Genomic DNA, 18,662 nt, shown 5'->3' on the forward strand with positions numbered 1-18,662 from the left:
CTGAGAAAATGTTTTTTTTTTATGTGATTGCTTTATAAAATACTAATTATGCCCAATTCTGCTTCTGATACATATGGCTATCTATAATCTCATAGTTCATAATATTTGGGACTCAGTTAAAGAAATTGTAGTTCTTTAGCCTGAAGAAGAAAAGACTGAAGGGTACATAATGGTATTATTCTTTATTTAAAGATTTGTCATATGGAAGAATAATTAAGTTTAATCTTATCTCCAGAAAGCAGAAATTTAAGCAATAGGTAGAAGTTTCAGGGAGACAACTTGAGGTACAATGTAAGAAAAAAATCTCCAAAACTTTAATGAGACTCCTTTTCCAGTAATGGGTGAGGACTTATTGGAATACAAATAGATACATACATAGATTAGTAGGTAGATGGATGGATAGATAGATAGACAGACAGACAGACAGACAAATGGATGTCTTATTGAAGATAATGATGTGTCAGTGTTTGTAGAGGAAGACTTTTATATAAGTATGGATCCAAATACTCTGTAGGGTCCCTTCTAGCTTGAAAATTATATATTTCTATGATTATAGACATAGGTAGAGCCCTGGGAAAATGATTTATGAAGAATTCTGAAGATTGTCTAGCGTGAGGCCTATCCATATCCTAGCCTCTATCTCTTTGTAGTCTGAGCCATTCAGAAACTGCTTTATGATCTCCCCAACACACAACACATGAATCTTCAAGAAAAATTTCACTCCTATCATAACATGTAAAAGTCATTGTTCCCTTCAAGTGTTGGGACAAATTGATTCACATGGCAAAGATCAGAAAGAAACCATGACTGAACTATATCCCTATAGATATCTAGTTCCACTAAGAGTTGGTTTCTTTTGTCAGGACTTCAATAACACTGAGAAAACTTTCCCAGAAAGCTAGCTAATAACCTTGTAAAATATAAGCACAGCATTGAAGAAAAAAATATAAAAATTAAAATTAAATATTAAAAAATACATGCAAGCAGCAAAGCCTAAACAATTTGCTGAGTTCTTTCCAAAAAGATACCTTATACAAATATCAAAAATAAGGTAATAAGGAGGATAGAACTATTGTAAGAAAGCATAGAAAGCATCCAGCACTGTTGTGGTTTAGTTATTTCATCATGTCTCATTCTTCATTACCCTATTTGGGGTTTTCTTGGCAAAGTTACTGCCATGATTTGCCATTTCCTTCTCTAGATCATTTTATAAGTTAAGAAACTGAGGCAAAAGGGTTGAGTGATTTGTCTGGGGTCAGAAAGCTAATAAGTGTCTGAGGCCAGATTTCAACTCAGGAAGATGAGTCTCCCTAACTACAAATCCTGCATTATATCCACTGCACCATCTAGCTGCTCCACTGTGTAGCTCCAATATTGGGGTTCAGAACCATGGACAGAGCTCAGAAACTATCAAGAATCACTGCAGTCACAGAGCAATTTGTTTGGCAGCAAAGGAAGTTTACTAAGTCAAACACTGAAACTCTTGTGCATGTTGTGATGCTAGTGGAAACTTGAAATTTATCTCATTTATTTTTTATTAGAATTTTCATTAAGAAAACAACCTTAAGTCACACATTCCATATTTAAAGCTTTCTTTGTAATGCTACTCACATGAGCGTAACTCAGAAAGAAGAGTTGATTATTGGTGAATTTAATGCCTGGTAGGAGGTCCTCTTCCACTCCTTGCCTTTTATCATTTATCCATTTCCTATAGGCCTAGAGGGAAAAAATAGAATGAAAGATGTTTATTATTTTTGTTAGTAACTTCAAGTTCACAAAACCACGGTTCAGAAATTAAAAGAGACTTTAGACATCAGCAGGTCTTAGGTGACTTGTCCAGGGTTACACAAGTAATAGTAGCAGATCTGGAATTGAGACTCAAATCCTGTGACTAAAAACTCAGCACTATTCCTACTATACTATTTCTCCTCAGTAATAATTATGTCTTGATTTGAGGAAATCTGCCATGCAAAAATTTACCATCTTGCAAGTAATATAATCCATAATTTGATGATATTTAATATGATATACTATGAGGCATTTAATGTGGGAAGAACATTTCAAGGAAATGTCAGTCTGATCTGTTGCCCAATGAGGAATCTAGGATTACTAGCAAACTTACAAAGGATACCAAATCAACAGAACAATCATACTAAAAATAAAACAAACAACTATAAATAAAAAATTATTACTTAAGCAATTACAAAAGTTTGACAGTAGATATAACAATTGATCTTGGTATTAGGAAGAACTAGATTTGTCTTGTCTTTGTTGTGTTAGCTGTATGACTTTGAGCAAGTCACTTAACCATAGTTATTTTTCATGAGCAGAGGAAGTTTCCAAATTGTTTAGGAATCTTTTACACCTCTGAAATCATAGGTCTGGACCAAAAATTAGATAACTAAAAAAATTTAATTCCCTCCAGAAAATAAAAAAGTATTAACCATCATAACTTTTACCCAAGGAGCATGAGAATTTTGAATGAGAATATTTATAGTTAGATAAAGAAATATATATTCTCCTGCATATTAATCTCCAGACGGAAGCCTTTTATGCAGTAGAATACCATTCATGAAATAGATTGGATTATTAGGTACAGAGATAAACTTGAAGCCAGGAAGACCTGAGTTTGAGTCCTATTCTGACCCAAAAATGCTGTGTGATGCTGGGCAAATCACTTAAATTCTCTATGTTTTAAGTTACTCTCTGAAATTCTGAGTAACAGGACTCCTCACCTGAGTGTCCCCTATACCAGTGAAATGACACTACCAGCCCCTATCTCTATATCTATTAATGCTATTTGATTCTTTGATTTCACTAGTATGATTACTACCTCTACTTCTATATGGATCACAATTCCTTAATATTTAGTAGAAATTATTTCACATATTAAAATGAGAAAAAGTTTGGGGGGCAACTTTATGATGATGAATATCTTGAAAATTAGCTAGACTCTGACAATTAGCTCTGACAACAGACATTTAGACATCTCTAGATCCTTACATGAAGTCCTTCCATCTTGGAAGGATCTGACAGAGATTGCAACTTGCTAGTACAAGGGGGGAAAAAGGCTCTTGAAAATCCAAAGTCACCTCCATGATACATTGTGACATTATTGCAAATTTTTCATGGAGGAATAATATATTTTTAACACTACCATGAATGTGCTACCTAGAAACTGTAATTTATTCATTAAATATATAATATTCTTAATTGTGATTTTGTACCAGAAGCCAAGAATATAGAGAGATGTGTGTATATATATATATATATATATATATATATATATATACACATAGATATGTGCATATATGTTCATTTTTATAATGGAAGTAGTGTTTTATGGCAAACATCTGCAATACATATATATAAAGTTAGATACATCGGTATAAATTTTATATTCTGCTTTTTAAAACATCATGGAAAACATAGTAATGCATACCCTAAAAGCTTCTCGCAAACCTCCATTATCTGCAATATTTTCTCCCAATGTCCTCTTCCCTTTCACCTAGAAAACAGGAGGGGGGGAACATCCCATTAGACAGCTCCACAGTCAACTATCATTCAAACTAAGTCACAATATATTAAAGCAAATACCACGGTAGACATGTTTTAAAGGAAAAATTATGTCTAATAAATCAAAGTAAGTCATCGTATATTTTGTGATCACAAACTAAGCCTTGGAAGGTACTCTTCAGTGTAATAATTTATTTCTTTTTATGCTACTCTTTTGTACGATAAAATAAAATGTAGCAAAATATCAAGTGGCTCAGACTTTAGGGAAAAGAGAATATCAATAAAACTGATTATTCTCTAATTATAGCTGATTATTCAAAGAGTATTCTAAATGCAGCCATGCATTGTTCTGCACAAATTAACAAAGCATACAGAGATGACAGCTTGCAGGGGTGACCAACCTCTAACCTCCATTAATCTTTCTTCCAGAATTTAAAGGAGGAAGCAGCTCGGCAATGTGGAAAGAACTTGGGAGGCCAGAAAGGCTTAGAATTGAAATCCTTTATTAGCTGGATGAATTGGGTGAAATTCTATCATCTCTTTTTGTCTCAGTTTCCTCACATTAAAAAAATGAAAGAATTAACTAGAACTCTTCTACTATAGCTCACACTAATATGATATTTTAAAGTCTTTTCATCTATTACTTCATTAAATCCTGACAATAATCCTGTGAGGTACGTGTTATTATTCCCATTTTACTGATGAAGAAACTGAGGTTCAAAGAGCTTCGATGACTTGCTCACAATTACGATAACAGTAATATAATCATAAAGACTGAGGCAGAATTTGAAGCCACATCATCCTAAATCCACTACCCACCAGCATGGATCATTCTACCCACTATTCCACAGTTCCTCTCAATTGTGTATTTGATTAATTCTGTTGTCCTGAATCCACCTTAACCTGTCTTTCTTTAGTCATCTTATTTTCCAGAAGCAGTGAACCCAGAATGTGCAGGATGGCCTGCACAAGAACAAATACCCTTCCCCAGATTGGACATCATTTATTGTTTACAATTCAAGCTGTAATCCCTGTGTGTCCTTGGGAGTCAAGACAGGAGACAATCAGTCTCAACTAGGCTGAAAAACTGCTTGTGCAGCTGAGATCCTCATAGATAAGCAAATCATCCCATTTTCACAGTCTAACAGCTCCCAAGGGAAAAGAATGACTCTTTTGCCATCTCCTAGTTCTTTTCCTTTGGGAGGGGTTTTGTCCTTTTCCCATCTTTATCGCATCTTCCCTTCTTCCTTGCCACACTCCTTTGGGAGGAGATTTCTATTTTCTCCTCCTTCCTTTATTGTATTATCATAGATATGAAACTTGTGTGTGGACCATGAATTCTTTGCTCTGGTTTAGGATTCCACATGCATGTTCAAACCTAGTGTTCATGAAAGTTTCACAAAGTTGTGATTACCTATTGAAAATTTTTACATAACTCAATAAATTCAATTCAATAAACAGTTATAAATACCTTCTATGTGCTAGGCACTATGCTAAGTACTGGTAAAATAGTAAACAATTCAAAGGGGAAACTTCCAAAATTTGTGGAAATCATATCACACAGCTCCTCTTTTAATACCAGTAAGATTTTGTTCCCAGTTAGAATCATCAAAAGCATCAGAACATTAAATTAGCCTGGATCAAGATATTATGAATTTTTTTCAAGTCAAGAATAGTCTAAGGCTAGGCTTCTGAAACTGAAACTCATTCCAAAAATATCAACAGAATCTAAATCTTATCCTCATTATGCAAAAATGAGAAAGATCTATATCATTTGAGTTAGCTTTCCAGTTGCAGAGAAGGATTTGTGCTGTGTCAGCTACAAATACTTTCATTCTCTCCCCTCTGGGACCAAGAATATCCATCTGCATAATGACTCTTCAGATGAAGTATAATCTGTAGTTATTGGCAAGGAGCTAAATTGGGGGAAGGAAGGAGAAAAGGAGATAGGAAGGAGGGAAAATATCTATTGAGTCTAATACCTTCATTTTACAAATCAGGGAAACAAGTTCAAAAAAATGAAGAAATCTGCTCAAGTCACATAATAGCAAGTATCAGAGCCAGAATTTGAACCCCTGACCCTAAAGTTACATCTTTCCAATATACTACATTGCCTCTCTATATATTGTTAGTGTTCCATAAATGCTGAACTCTAAATGAAGGAGAAGGATAATAACTTAATTTCTCTCTACAGGGTGTCTTTTTTGTTTCTTTCTACATTACTAACAGGCCCAATCTCAACCTACTCTCATTTCATCCCTGGCAGTAACAAATACCTTTTGAAATCACATACTTCTTGAGTTAAAGATGACCCTAAAGATTTCTGGTACATTCTCAACAAATTTAATAGGTGATCATCCACCTAAAAACCATCTAGTGATAGAAAACTCACTACTGGAGCAAGCAGCTCTGTTTCTTTTGTATTGCTCTGATTGTGGAGCAGTCTTTTCCTTATATTAACTAAAAATTTGTCTTCCTACAAGGAAGGAAATGAACATTAAGTGACTGCTATGTGACAGACAATGTGCTAAGTGCTTTAAAAATATTATCTCATTTGATACCTCACAGCAATGTTATTATCCCTATTTTACAGTTGACAAAATGAGGCAAATACAGTTAAATAACTTTCCTAGGATCACACAGACAGGAAGTGTCTGAGGTCAGGTTTGAATACAGGTCTTTCTAACTCTAGGCCAACAGCTCTATCCATTACATCCTCTTGTTGTCCTTATATATTTGTAATTTCTAGTCATTGCTCCTACATATAGCCTCTGCCAAGCAGAATAGGTACAACCCTTTCAATATTTGAAGACAATAATTCTTTTCCCTTTAATTATTTTCTTCCTCAGGCTCAACACTGCTAGATATTTCAACTGACCCTTTTCTAAAAAGCATGGTTTCAAGAATCTAAATCATCCTAGCTGCCATCCTTTGTCAGAGTATCCAAAATTGCTGGAAAAAGCTAAATAGGGTCTGATAAAGACAGAATATTTTCAGATTATCAACTTTCTTATTTTGGATACCATACCACTTAACATAGCCTAAAATCACTTTGTGTCTGTATGTATGTGTGTGTGTGTTAGTGTTATCCCTAGCATATAACTGTGAGCTTACAGAGATATATCTGTGTATGTGCATATATGTATAATATATCTGTATGTGTGTTGTATGTGTGTGTGCATGCAAATATGTGTTAGTCGTGGGATACAACTATGAGCTTACAGGGATATATGTGTATGTGTATGTATATATATATATGTGTGTGTGTGTATATATATATATATAAATATATATATATATGTAAACTGAAATTTAATCATATAACTAAAACCCCATCATTTACTTCAGCAGCAAGTGATTTTTTAATCTACGTGGTAGAATTTTCATTTATTTCTACTAACACTCATCTGGTTGGATTCAACTTATCATTCTACCATCTCAGATTTTTTTCTAGATTCTGCTTATGCCATCTACGATATTAGCACCACTCTCAATTTTGCTGAGAATCTTCTGAAAATAGGATAAATTTCAATTTACAACATAAGATGAAATTTTATTACGTGAAAAGTCTAGGATGGTAAATAGTTTTAGATTCTCTAAATAAAAGGTTCTAACTTAGGCTTTATCCTGCCAATTCCTAATAGCATCATGCGTATAGACATATTGGCAGGAAATAAAATGTGTTTCTTTGAGAATATGTATTATATTCTTATAAAAAGCATTTTTAAAATGTTAAATAAGTTAAGATAGTTATTGTTGTTTTTTTTAATTGTATCAATTCAATTGACTCTTCATGACCTCTTTTGGAGTTTTCTGGGCAAAGATACTGAAGTGGTATGCTGTTTCCTTCTCCAGCTCATTGTATAGATGAGGAAACTAAGGCAAATAGGATTGACTGATTTTCCCAGGGTCATGGAGCTAGTGTCTGACATCAGATTTAAATTCAGGTCTTCTTGACTCCAAGACTAGCATTCTATTCACTCTACCACTTAACTGCTTCCTCCATACATTTCTATCCCCATCCCCACAACATTTGCAATCTGTAATATTATGCAATAACTTCAACAGCTCAATCAGAGCCTCTAAGATTTTCAACTGTGCAGGACAGGGATTACAGTGGAAAAAATAACAAAGAAACATGTCACTGATAGAGGTTATTGGATTTAATATTCTAAAATTCAGGGTGACAAAAGTTTGCTGAATGGCTACTCTGTCATCCTTGTTTCTGAGTTGTAATTGACAACTCCACAGTTTTATGTTGTTTACCTGTAGATCAACCAGTCTGTAGATTTTCCAAGCTTATTTCCTCATTTACCTTCTACTTTTCCATTAACATATTTCCCAGAGGGCAGATAAAGAAAGACGGTGTAATGAAAAGTAAAATTATTATTTCCAGGCTTATAGTCACATAGTTGAGATACACCAGGGAATTACTTAGAAAAAAATTTAAAAACCATCTTTACCTGTCAATCATGTTTCTCTTTTGAAGTAAATTGGGGTTTCTATAATACTAACAGCATAGATTTAGAACTAAAAAGGCTATCTTGTTGAAACCCCTCATGGTACAGAAAAGGAAACTGAAACCTAATGCTGAGCTCTTGAAAGTGAGAAGAATATATCTAAGTACAAAGAAACCAAATTAATCCAAATTCTAACCCTAATATACAAATGCATAATGCCTACCTACCCTTCATGAAAGGCAGTGAGAGAAAATTTCGAAACTGAGAAAAGAGAGAAATTTAGAAACTGAAGCCCCATTTCCAAAGCCTTTTCCGCAGTACTATGTTGCTCCTCATCATCACCATTACCATCAGTGACAAGGGGAGCCCCGAAACTCTTTCTCTTTCTCTCTCTCTGACTTTGGGAATGAGCTATGAGGTAGAACACTTGAGAAGTTCCTTGAAGGAGAAATTCTCCTTGAACCCTGCCTCTGTGAGACCCACCACAGGGAATAAAGATAAAAATGGTTTATCTAGGTGGGGATAGTTGAGTCCTTGAGCTGGACAATTCCAACCTTTTTGAATTAAAGATCAAACCTAGAGATACTCATTGAATTCTATTCAAATTCCAGCTCAAGCCCCATCAAGAGCAAATCCCAGCTTGTAGCCAAGACTTCTATTATAAAAAAAGCCAGGTTGGGGCTCAGTCCTGGCAGAGGACCTAACATGCTATGCCAAGGAACCCTCTGCCTGTTGAAATGATATACTCTTTCAGCGTTACCTTCTCTTTATCTTCCTCACCTATTTCCTCAACAAAACTTTATACCTCTCTGTAGGGATTTCTCTACTAGAAACTTTACTTCTCTGTCAGACCTTGCCCCTAAAGAATTCAGTATTTCTATTCAGGCATAGCAAAGGCTGACTTCCCAATAATAAACTTCTTTTTACCAGTCCAGCTTTTCAGGTTCAGGGGGTTTCCACAACTCCCTGCCATATGCCAAATCCTAAGAGATTTAGGGGAGCCAAACCTCTTCATTTGGTTTTCTGAATCTCGAACATGCCACTAACTTCTGGAACCTGCCATCATTAACTACCTGACCACAAGGAACCCTAATCTCATAATCAGCATTAGCACCATCATCAACATTTTATTTAGAACCTTAATGTTTTCAAAAGATTTTATTAGATCTGCACATCTAAAAAGTAGATACAAGAGGTATAATTATCTCTATAATACAGATTGGAAAACAGAGGCTCAAAGAGTCTTTCAGAGTTTTGGGGTAGAGCTGCTATCTCTATTTTGATTAAGATGTATGCAATATTTACTAAAACTTCATTGTTTTAAATGCCATTCATTTAGAATTCATGATGATTCATAAGAGCTAGCCTGTAGTTGACCTTTGACATTTTTTTAAAAATTTAATAAACAAATTAATTGTATAAATAAAGTTGTTAATGTTTAATCTATTGAAGAAACCAGAAATTTAGCAGCATCATTTGCATATAAATAATGAATGTGTTTATTTCAAATGTTCTTAACTATTAGCCTAGATTAAAGGTATATTTGGAAATAATAAAAATTATTCCCTTTTTTTAAAAAGGTCTATATTATTGATATGCTCACTGATTCACTAATTAGTGCAAATTACTGGTAGTTTAGAGGAAAATTTTTATAAATTATAATCGTAAATTATATGCCAATAAAATAAGTAGCCTGGCATACGAATAAAGATCTGTTCTTTACTCTAGAACAAACTGAGTTCAAATACTGTCTCAGAAATATACTGGATATGTGCTTCTAGATAAATCATTAAATCAATAATATAATCAACTTCTTGGTTTATATTTTTGCACATGGCTAATAGGGAATTTGTTTCACTGGACTATATTCATACATACATATACATTTTTATGTATATAGCCAAACAAAATAAAAGCCTTTTGATCATACTATGCATATATAATGTATAATATATATGCACATATATATATTTTTAAAGGCTTTTCTTTTTCTTTTACAATAGTAGTAAATACAAAAAGAAGAGAAATAAATCCTTATTAATTAAAAATTTTAAAAAAGAAAAGTTCTCTACAAATAGATGTAAACATATATGTATATATATATATACATATATGTATACGTATATATGTATGTGTATATATATATGCCTGGGTGTGCAGATATAGATATATATGAAAAGGATAAGTTGCAAAATTTACTTATATTGGAAGAATGAGTTTCTTCATCAAGGATTTCCCTATATTAAATAAATCACAGGTCCAGCTCCCATACCATAAAATTTGCTATTAATTATCCATGTTTGGGAATTGTCTTCTTTCTGTTACTTTCAATAATAGTTAACATTTATATTACACTTTGCGAAGTACTTTTTAATTATCTCATTTAATCTTCACAATCTTGAGAGGTATATATAATAAAAAAAAAATATGTTTATTAGAAGCATAAAATGTGATCAACTGTCATCCAAAATGGGAAACTACACATGGGAGAAATCACCTGGATTTTTAAAAACTCTATGATTTTACTTACATTTAATCCAGCTTTCTTCCAATAATAGCTGCTATATTGGCTAACCATACATTTTGTTTTCTCTTTAAACTTTTCTTCAGAGTCATTAGACCACCAAGGATCGAGGTTTCCATTCTTATCATACTTTCTCCCTAATTGAAAAAAAAAGAGAATTTTGGTGTTATGTAATAAAACTAATTTTTTTCCCTGTTCTCTGTGGCCCATCCTTAGGCTACTCCCCAACCCCTTTCCTGATTTATGGAAAACTGTGATTTAGTTGCCCAGAATAATTGAGCTTGCATAACCTTGGCAGATGTATCTCAAAGTGGGAATAGCCAGAGATGGGGACAAAGCAAGGTCAGGAGTATAGTGGCCCAAGGCCCTTCCCTGTGCTTGCAAAATATGTGCCAGGAAAAAAAGTTTCCAGAAGACAACTCCTGTAGTCAAGTCCCTGAGGGCAGTCAGTTTATTTCTCTTCAATGTTGGATGTAAGTTTAGGGAAATATGGGGCAGATTGTAGAGGAATTTGAATTTTTTTTAAATTCCCCTCTCTCTTTAAATGAATGTAGAATACACCTTTAAAATAACAGAAATGAAGAAAATATGGTAGAAACCCAGAAGAATAAAAGAAAAAGTACCAATTTGGAAGGCAGAAATACTGGTCTCATATCTTAGTTCTACCACATAACAATTATGTGACATTTGATCTCCCTAAATCAGTTTCCTCAACTTCATTATTGTTCAAAAGCAGTACTAAGATATAGCATTTTACTTCAAGGAATTCTTGTGAGGATCAGCCTTTGTGTGATGCATGGGAAGAAGAATAGGGATGGAAGGAGGGAAGAAAGGGATGGAGAGATGGAGGAAGGGAAGGAAGGAAAAAAGGCAAAAAAGAAGGAGGGAAGGAAAGAAGGAGAGAGGGAAGGAAGGAAGGAAGGAAGGAAGGAAGGAAGGAAGGAAGGAAGGAAGGAAGATAAGGAGAGAGGAAAAAAGAAGAGAAGAAAGGGGGAAGGGGGAGGGAGGGAGAGAGGAAAAAGGAGAGAAGGAAGGAGGGAAGGAAAGAAGGGAGTAAGGAAGGAAGGAAGGAAGGAGGATAAGGAAGGAGGAAGGAAGAAGGGAAGAAAGGGGGAAGGAAGGGAGGGAGGGAGAGAGGAAGAAAGGAAGGAAGAGGAAGAAAAGAATGGAGGGAGGAAGGGAAGGAAGGAAAAAGTACCTAGTATGTTCCAGGCATAAGCACATCACAATTATTATCTCATTTGATCCTTACAACTCTGAGAGTTGAGTATTATTAGTATCTTTATTTTAGAAATGAAGAAACTGAAGGAAACTGAAGTTAGGCAATTTATCCAGAGTTGCACAGCTAGTAAGTATCTAAGGCTAAATTTTAATTTATGTCTTTGTGACTCCAGCTCTGTCACTCCATCTACTGTGCCACCAGTTGCCTCTGGTCTCTGGATCTGGAATCTGAAGGCCTGGAGTCTACTCATATTTCTGTGCCTTACTACCTTTGTGACCTTAGTCAATTTGTTTCCTTCTTGGGGCCTCAATTTTATCACTTCATGTTTGATGGCCTCAAAGATCCCTTCCAACTCTCAATCACTTTTCAAGCTCTATTAAAAAAGTCAACTATTACTCTTTTGTTTAACTCTACAAGTAATCTAGCTAATTCTGGATACTTTTCTTTTACCTGATGTAACTTGTTCAGGACAGAATGACTGGTTGTCAGTGAAATATTCACTTGAGCCAAAAGAATAGCCCCAGTAAGCTAGCCATTCAGCTGTGCTACAGACCCTGGCTCAGTTCAAATTAATATGTTTCTTCTAAGTTTCCAGGCACTGGGAGGCATATTGAACTTCTATTATGTATTCCTTCTATTATGTATGTGTTCTCTTCTTTAAAATATAATGGTTCTCTCTGGGAGCAGGTTTCTTGGGGAGGTTTTCTGGTGGCAGCCTTAGTTTCAGTTCCAAGTAATAATCACTCCAAATATAGCCAGGTGTTAAAAGTTCAAATCCTTTATTATCTCCGGTTTCTGAATCTTCTTTCTGGGACCCAGTTAGCTTTCTTAGAGGCCTATCTCTCCTTGGTTCCAAGAGCTCTTGCTGCTAATCTTTTGCCTCTGCCAGCTTTGGCTTCTCTTCTTCCAAATGTCTCCAGCCAGCACCAAGGTGAAAATTGGAATGAATCTGACTCCACCTCTGAGAGTGGGCTTGCGGGCTTCCTCCCAGAGTGCTCCTCTCCAAGAGAGAGGGCTTGTGGACTTCTGTATCTCCCAGAGTGCTCCTCTCCGACTCTTGGCAATGTTCTGAACTAACTCTGACTGAGCCTCTGTCAGCTTCTTATATGTGATCTCTTAAAGGTTGACTCCTCCTCTGAGGGAGGGATTAAGGGAGGTGTGAATTCACAAAGTTACAAAGTTAACTTTGTGAATCTCCCATACTTGTGATGAGCTCTCTAAAGGTGTGAACACAAGCATTGTTTCTATCAGTTCCATTTAGTATCTTGTTTCAAGTTCTGGCCCATAATATCTCCTCATAGGATCAGATCGATCATACTGAACCATGCTAAATTAGATAATTATTGTCTCTATCAACTCTAATGAGTTAACATTTTGTAAGGATTCCAACACCTTCCCAGTTGCCAGTAGGGATTGGAGGGCCATCTGCCCTACTTAACTAAGGAACTATGACATAGACTTAGGGCCAAGATCCATAAAATTAAATAAATGAAAAAATATAATCCTGCATTTTTTCATTTCACTTATAAATTCTTTATCCTTTCCCATTTGGACAAAAGTCAAAGTCTTAATGCATCTGAAGTAGATTCAAATTTCCTATTGAAAACAGTCGGATATATAATAATTAAGATTTAATGACATAAAGAACAATCATTAGCTTATCTCACAAATATGTCCTCTAAATAGTTCTGTTGACTAATTCAAAGTGCTTGAGGTAAAGCTAGATACCACAACAATTTTGCCCCCAAATTTCTTTCTTCTTGGATTGAACTGAAGCCACCATTCTTCTTATGCCCACAAAGAAAACTGAATAATTCAATCAATCAACAAAGACTTACTGAGTATTTACCATGTAGAAGACACTATAAAGGACCAACATTCTTACTATCATAGCCACTGCAATAAAGTATAGTGAAAAGTATATTAGCAGTCGTATAACCAAGAATATAGAGTTCTCTCTGTATCTATTTTATCTGCTACTAACTCTGAGTTGGTTCTGGATTCTGACATCTGAAGAGACATGGTAGTCAAGATGGTGGTAGCAGGTTGACTTGTCTGGCACATGATGCTTCATAGTTCAATGAAGTATGGAAAGTATTGAATCTGGAGTCAAAGCACCTTGAGTTCAGATAACAAATCTGCTACTTGTTGCCAGTGTAAGTTCAGACACATCCTTTCTCCTCTCTGACCCTTAGTTTCTTCATGTATGATCAAATGAAGAAGTTGGACTTATATAGAAAGAAATATATATATATATATAAAGAAATATAAAATAGAAAACTAAACACAAACTGAGACCCGGAAAGGCCTTAATTTAGAAAGGTCAAGATCATAGATAGTCATCCTGATTCCCTTTTGCCATAGGACTTTGATGACTCTGGAAAGAAGAGTGAAGCTGACAAGTTTGCACAGCTCTGCCTCACTTCAATTCAGTTCAGATTCAAGATATCACCTTCATAACAGCATTGGTACTCTTTTAAAACAAAGAACAAACAACAATTTTCAACTTGAAAAACATGTGCAGAGTGGATATAGAACTAGAGCTGGAATTAGGAAGATTTGAGTTCAAATTCATATCTAACAGTAAATTGCATGACCCTAAAAGTCTCATTAATTGCTGTCTCTCTGTTTCCTCAACTGCCAAATGAGAATTGTGAGTCATTTTTTTTTAATGTAATTGTCTCAGATTAAGTTCAGAATAGTTGGAGTTGCCTATATCAACAGAATCACAGGTCCAGACTCCCATCCAAAAAAAAAAAAAAGTGATGAAATATCTTTAAAGAGACAATTACTTGGGAATAATGACAAGTTAGATGAGCTAGACAGGGTTAAGCAACCAGGATTTGTCTAAGGTTGGACTTGATCATATCATTTACTTAGGTGAGTGAGAGCTTCAGGATGATAACAAAGAACTAACACAAACTGAATTTGGAAGTGATTCCTATAACTTCTGTTCAAGAGATGTCTATTCCTCTCTGATTATCAAGTAGTTCTCTTAGTTTGACCACTGATCACAAAGGGACAATTAGCACTCATGCCTTCAACACTGTTCTAAAAAAAAAAAAAACAGAATTGTAGACTAAGAAACATTACTTGCCATTGTTATCAAATCCGTGGGTAAACTCATGGCCAACAATGACTCCTATAGCACCATAACTCAGAGACCTATAACATTGATGTGTAAAGAAAAGAAAATTAGAAGGGTAAATCTCAGATACCTATTTTTCCAAATATCAAATAATTCCCTACATTCAAACCAATTACAGTGAAGATAATCTAAAACAACCACTGCCCCCAAAATACAAGAAAAAACTTGAAACCAGTCATGTTTTTCTCATTGAAATAGAAAGAAAAATCTAAATTGTAAGACAATTTTAGATATATATCTTGTATGGCAGTATACATATACATATACACATGCATATATGTATACATACATACACAGTTCAGATTATATATAACTAAGCCTCCAGCAGGATTGAAAGGGTCTTGCTACTTATCTTGCCATTTATTTTCTAGTTGAGAATTCATCAGAAAGACACTACAATATTGAAAATAAAATTGTTCTCCTAATGTAGTCAAACAAAAAAAGCAAGGATCAAAGATTAAAAGGGATCTCTATGTTGTCAACTCTAATCATTCTCCTTTGGCTTATGTGATAGACAGGCCTGCAAATGCATGACACAGATTATGAAGCATTAAACAAATTTCCATTAAGTTTTCAAAAGGAGGTGTTAACACTTTCCTTCATCTTTGCAGAAGCCAAAGAAAAATTATATACAATCACATCTAATGCACTAGAAAGCCATAATTGAAGATTTAATCATTCTCCAAATGGCAGATTATACCTACTTCTTGACTATTTTATTTGGTTTCTAACCTTCTGAAGAGGACAATAAAAAGCTGCTTTTAAAACTATAATTCATGAGATGTATACCTTGAATGGGGGGCTACAGTTGCTTAGAATGCTTTAGTATTTTTGTTGTCTACTGCCAACACATCATCACAAACGTCAAAGGAACCTTGGATACAGATAATACCCATTACCCCATAAGAGCAGGCAGCTAAACTTTTTGAAGTAACATGTTATTACAGGGCATAATGATCCTTAACATACTAATTGTTTGTCTTAACTGTACCCAAGAAAGTGTGCTCAGACTCAATTTTTCCCCTTGGTAACCATTCTTTCCTTTGTGATTTCCTTCCTGCAAGGTAATTTGCATTTGATAAAATGTTTCCTACTGTTTTTCCATCATTCCAAACCTTCATTAAAGAAATAACAGTAAAATTATGCATTTCAATCATGAAGTTATCATGCAATTTTACATAGTGAAGGCTTTTATCAACAGTAGTTAAGTATCTCTTCCAAGAGCCTGGTATAGAGCTTTTCCTGATCTCTGCACCAAAGATAGTCTTTTCTTCAGTGAGTCTTGGTTCTATATCAGTGTCAGACTAGCTGAATTGAAGGGGCAGCTCTCAAGCAATTGTTCTGGAGGGGATGGAGGGGGGAATACTTTAACAGGTCTCTTTCTGGAGCAACAAGTAGAAAAAAATACAAATATAGTAAGTAGTCTTATAGAACTAGAGCAGGAAAGCCTTCAGGGCTATTTGGTTAAATATTATCTTTCAGTTGAAGAAACTGAGGCACACTTTGTGGAGATTCTTGAATCTGTATGCAATCTTTATATTTCAGAATTGCTTAAGGACACATACAGGCAGAGAAAGAGAGAGATTATAATAATAGATAGATATAATTAAATGACATATGGGAATAAAAATATTCCATTAGAGTAAATACATATTCTCCTTTCTGAATAAAATCAAAAAATGTTTGAAATCAATAGATGTTATAAAAACATGTTTCTAAAATCTAAATATACTCACAAACTTCCTCAATAGTGACTTGCTAGCTGGGGTAACAGATCATTTCCAGCAGAGAAAATCTAGCTCATTAAATGTACCACTGGCAGCTTTTAAAAACTAGTTTGAACAGTGTACTCAATGTTTTACTCATTTCTGGGCTGGTCCAGGGACTGAAAATAACATATCTTTATAGAGCTATCCTTCTGAATGATTCTGACTCAGTGTTTAAAAGCACAAACAGATTTGTACCTCTTAATTGAAATTTAAAATGTTCATTATTCCTTTGTTTAAATGCAAATTTTTGGAGGAGTTGTCATTAATACTTCATCAAAGATTAGTTTATCAGACTGCCTTCCATCTTAGGGGTAACTGAGATAGAATGGGACAAAAGACAAAGTGAATTTGGATTTGGGGATAAGAGAAGAAGAGGAATAAAGAGGGAAAGGTTAAGATCATGGACCAAAAGGGGCAGGCCTGAGCAGAAGACTAAAATGGGGAGGAAAATAGGAGGGACCATAGGAGCACAGACAGCTAGATGATTCAGTGATTAGAGGTCTGAGCCTAGAGGCAGAAAAAGCAGAGTTCAAATCCTTCCTCAGACACTTAGTAGTTATGTAACCTTGGGCAAGTCAATTAACACTGTTTACCTCAGTTTCCTCATCTGTAAAATGACCAGAAGAAAGAAATGACAAACCAATCCAGTTTATTTACCAAAAATAAAAATAAATGGAGTCACAAAAATATTAACATCATTGAAACAATTAAACAAAAACAAAATAGAACCACACCTAATGCTTAGAAAAGAATCTTTAAAGTGGCAAAAAGAAAGCAGTGGAAAAATAATGGTTAGAAGATAAAAAACACTCTTCAAGTTTACCTCATGATTTTGACTAAAGTTGCTTCAAGTATTCAAACATATTTAATAAATACTAGCTGTATGACTCTGGGGAAGTCCTTTAACCTAGACAGGTATTCTGTTAAAAAGTAGGTTGGACTTAGTTGTCTCTAAGGTGCTTTCCAGCTTTAAAGCTATGATCTTATGATACAATGAAGCAGTGATACTAAACTAATAGAAATGGGGTCCCTAAAAAGAATATAAGGATCTCTGTGTGCTACATGTAGTCTTAGAAAATAACATGTTACCATTATCTAAGTCCAATTGGGTTGTTTTTATTTTGTTACATTATTTATTTTTAAATCTTAATAATTTATATATTATATACAATAATTAACAATATTCAATAATGATATATAATATAGCATGATATATTTGTAATTAACATTTTATATATTAATTATTGTTAAATATTTTCTCATTACATTTTAATCAGGATATTGCAAGCCACAATCAGCTAATCTGCTATTGTCCTCATATTTGCAAAGCAACCTGGGATTCTAGAAGAACCCTTAACCAAAAAAAAAAAAAAAAAAAAAAAAAAAAGCAAGCTCACGTTTGTGATTTCAAAAGCAAAGTGGTACCATCAAAGCTGATGTCCCATTGCCCTGATCATTTTACCTGGCATTAGGATGCCTGGAGGTCTCATAGACTTCTGTACTTCAAAAAAGACAGTAAGCATAGATAGGACAAGAGGGACCAGACACTTAGCTAGTGCTAGATTTAGGAGGATCAATGGAAAGAATGCTAAACTGAGACTCAGGAAGTTTCCTTTAAGTCCCAACTAAAATCTCATCTCCTACAGGAAACCTTCCCTAACCCTTCTTAATTTCAATGCCTTGTCTCTACTCATTATTTCCTATTTATCCTTTATATTGCGTACTTTATACATATTTGCTTATATGTTGTCTCCCTTTCTTTTATCTCTTTTTGTATCCTCAGTGCTTAGCACAGTGCCTAGCACATAACAGATATTTAATAAATGTTCATTGAATTCCCAATCCCTATATGTTTGCCTGCCTGCATTTTTGATTTCCTTCACAGGCTCATTGTACACTATTTCAGAGTCTGATTCTTTTTGTACAGCAAAATAATGATTTGGACATGTATACTTATTTTGTATTTAATTTATACTTTAACATATTTAACATGTATTAGTCATCCTGCCATCTAGGGGAAGGG

At 34.5% G+C, this 18,662-nt stretch overlaps 1 protein-coding gene across 1 annotated transcript in view; it reads right to left on the reverse strand.

Moving 5' to 3' along the window:
* Nucleotides 1–18,662, reverse strand: part of PHEX (phosphate regulating endopeptidase homolog X-linked) — a 259,922-nt gene that overhangs the window by 10,310 nt on the left and 230,950 nt on the right. Inside the window, exons 17-20 of the mRNA XM_003763504.2 lie at nt 14,816–14,887; nt 10,507–10,633; nt 3,443–3,508; nt 1,612–1,716 (exon numbers count right to left, since the gene is read on the reverse strand). Of these exons, the coding sequence (XP_003763552.1) occupies nt 1,612–1,716; nt 3,443–3,508; nt 10,507–10,633; nt 14,816–14,887 (370 nt within the window). The remainder of the gene's footprint in view (nt 1–1,611; nt 1,717–3,442; nt 3,509–10,506; nt 10,634–14,815; nt 14,888–18,662) is intronic.

This window comes from Sarcophilus harrisii, chromosome 3 (assembly GCF_902635505.1).
Source record: "Sarcophilus harrisii chromosome 3, mSarHar1.11, whole genome shotgun sequence".
Classification (NCBI taxonomy): domain Eukaryota; kingdom Metazoa; phylum Chordata; class Mammalia; order Dasyuromorphia; family Dasyuridae; genus Sarcophilus; species Sarcophilus harrisii.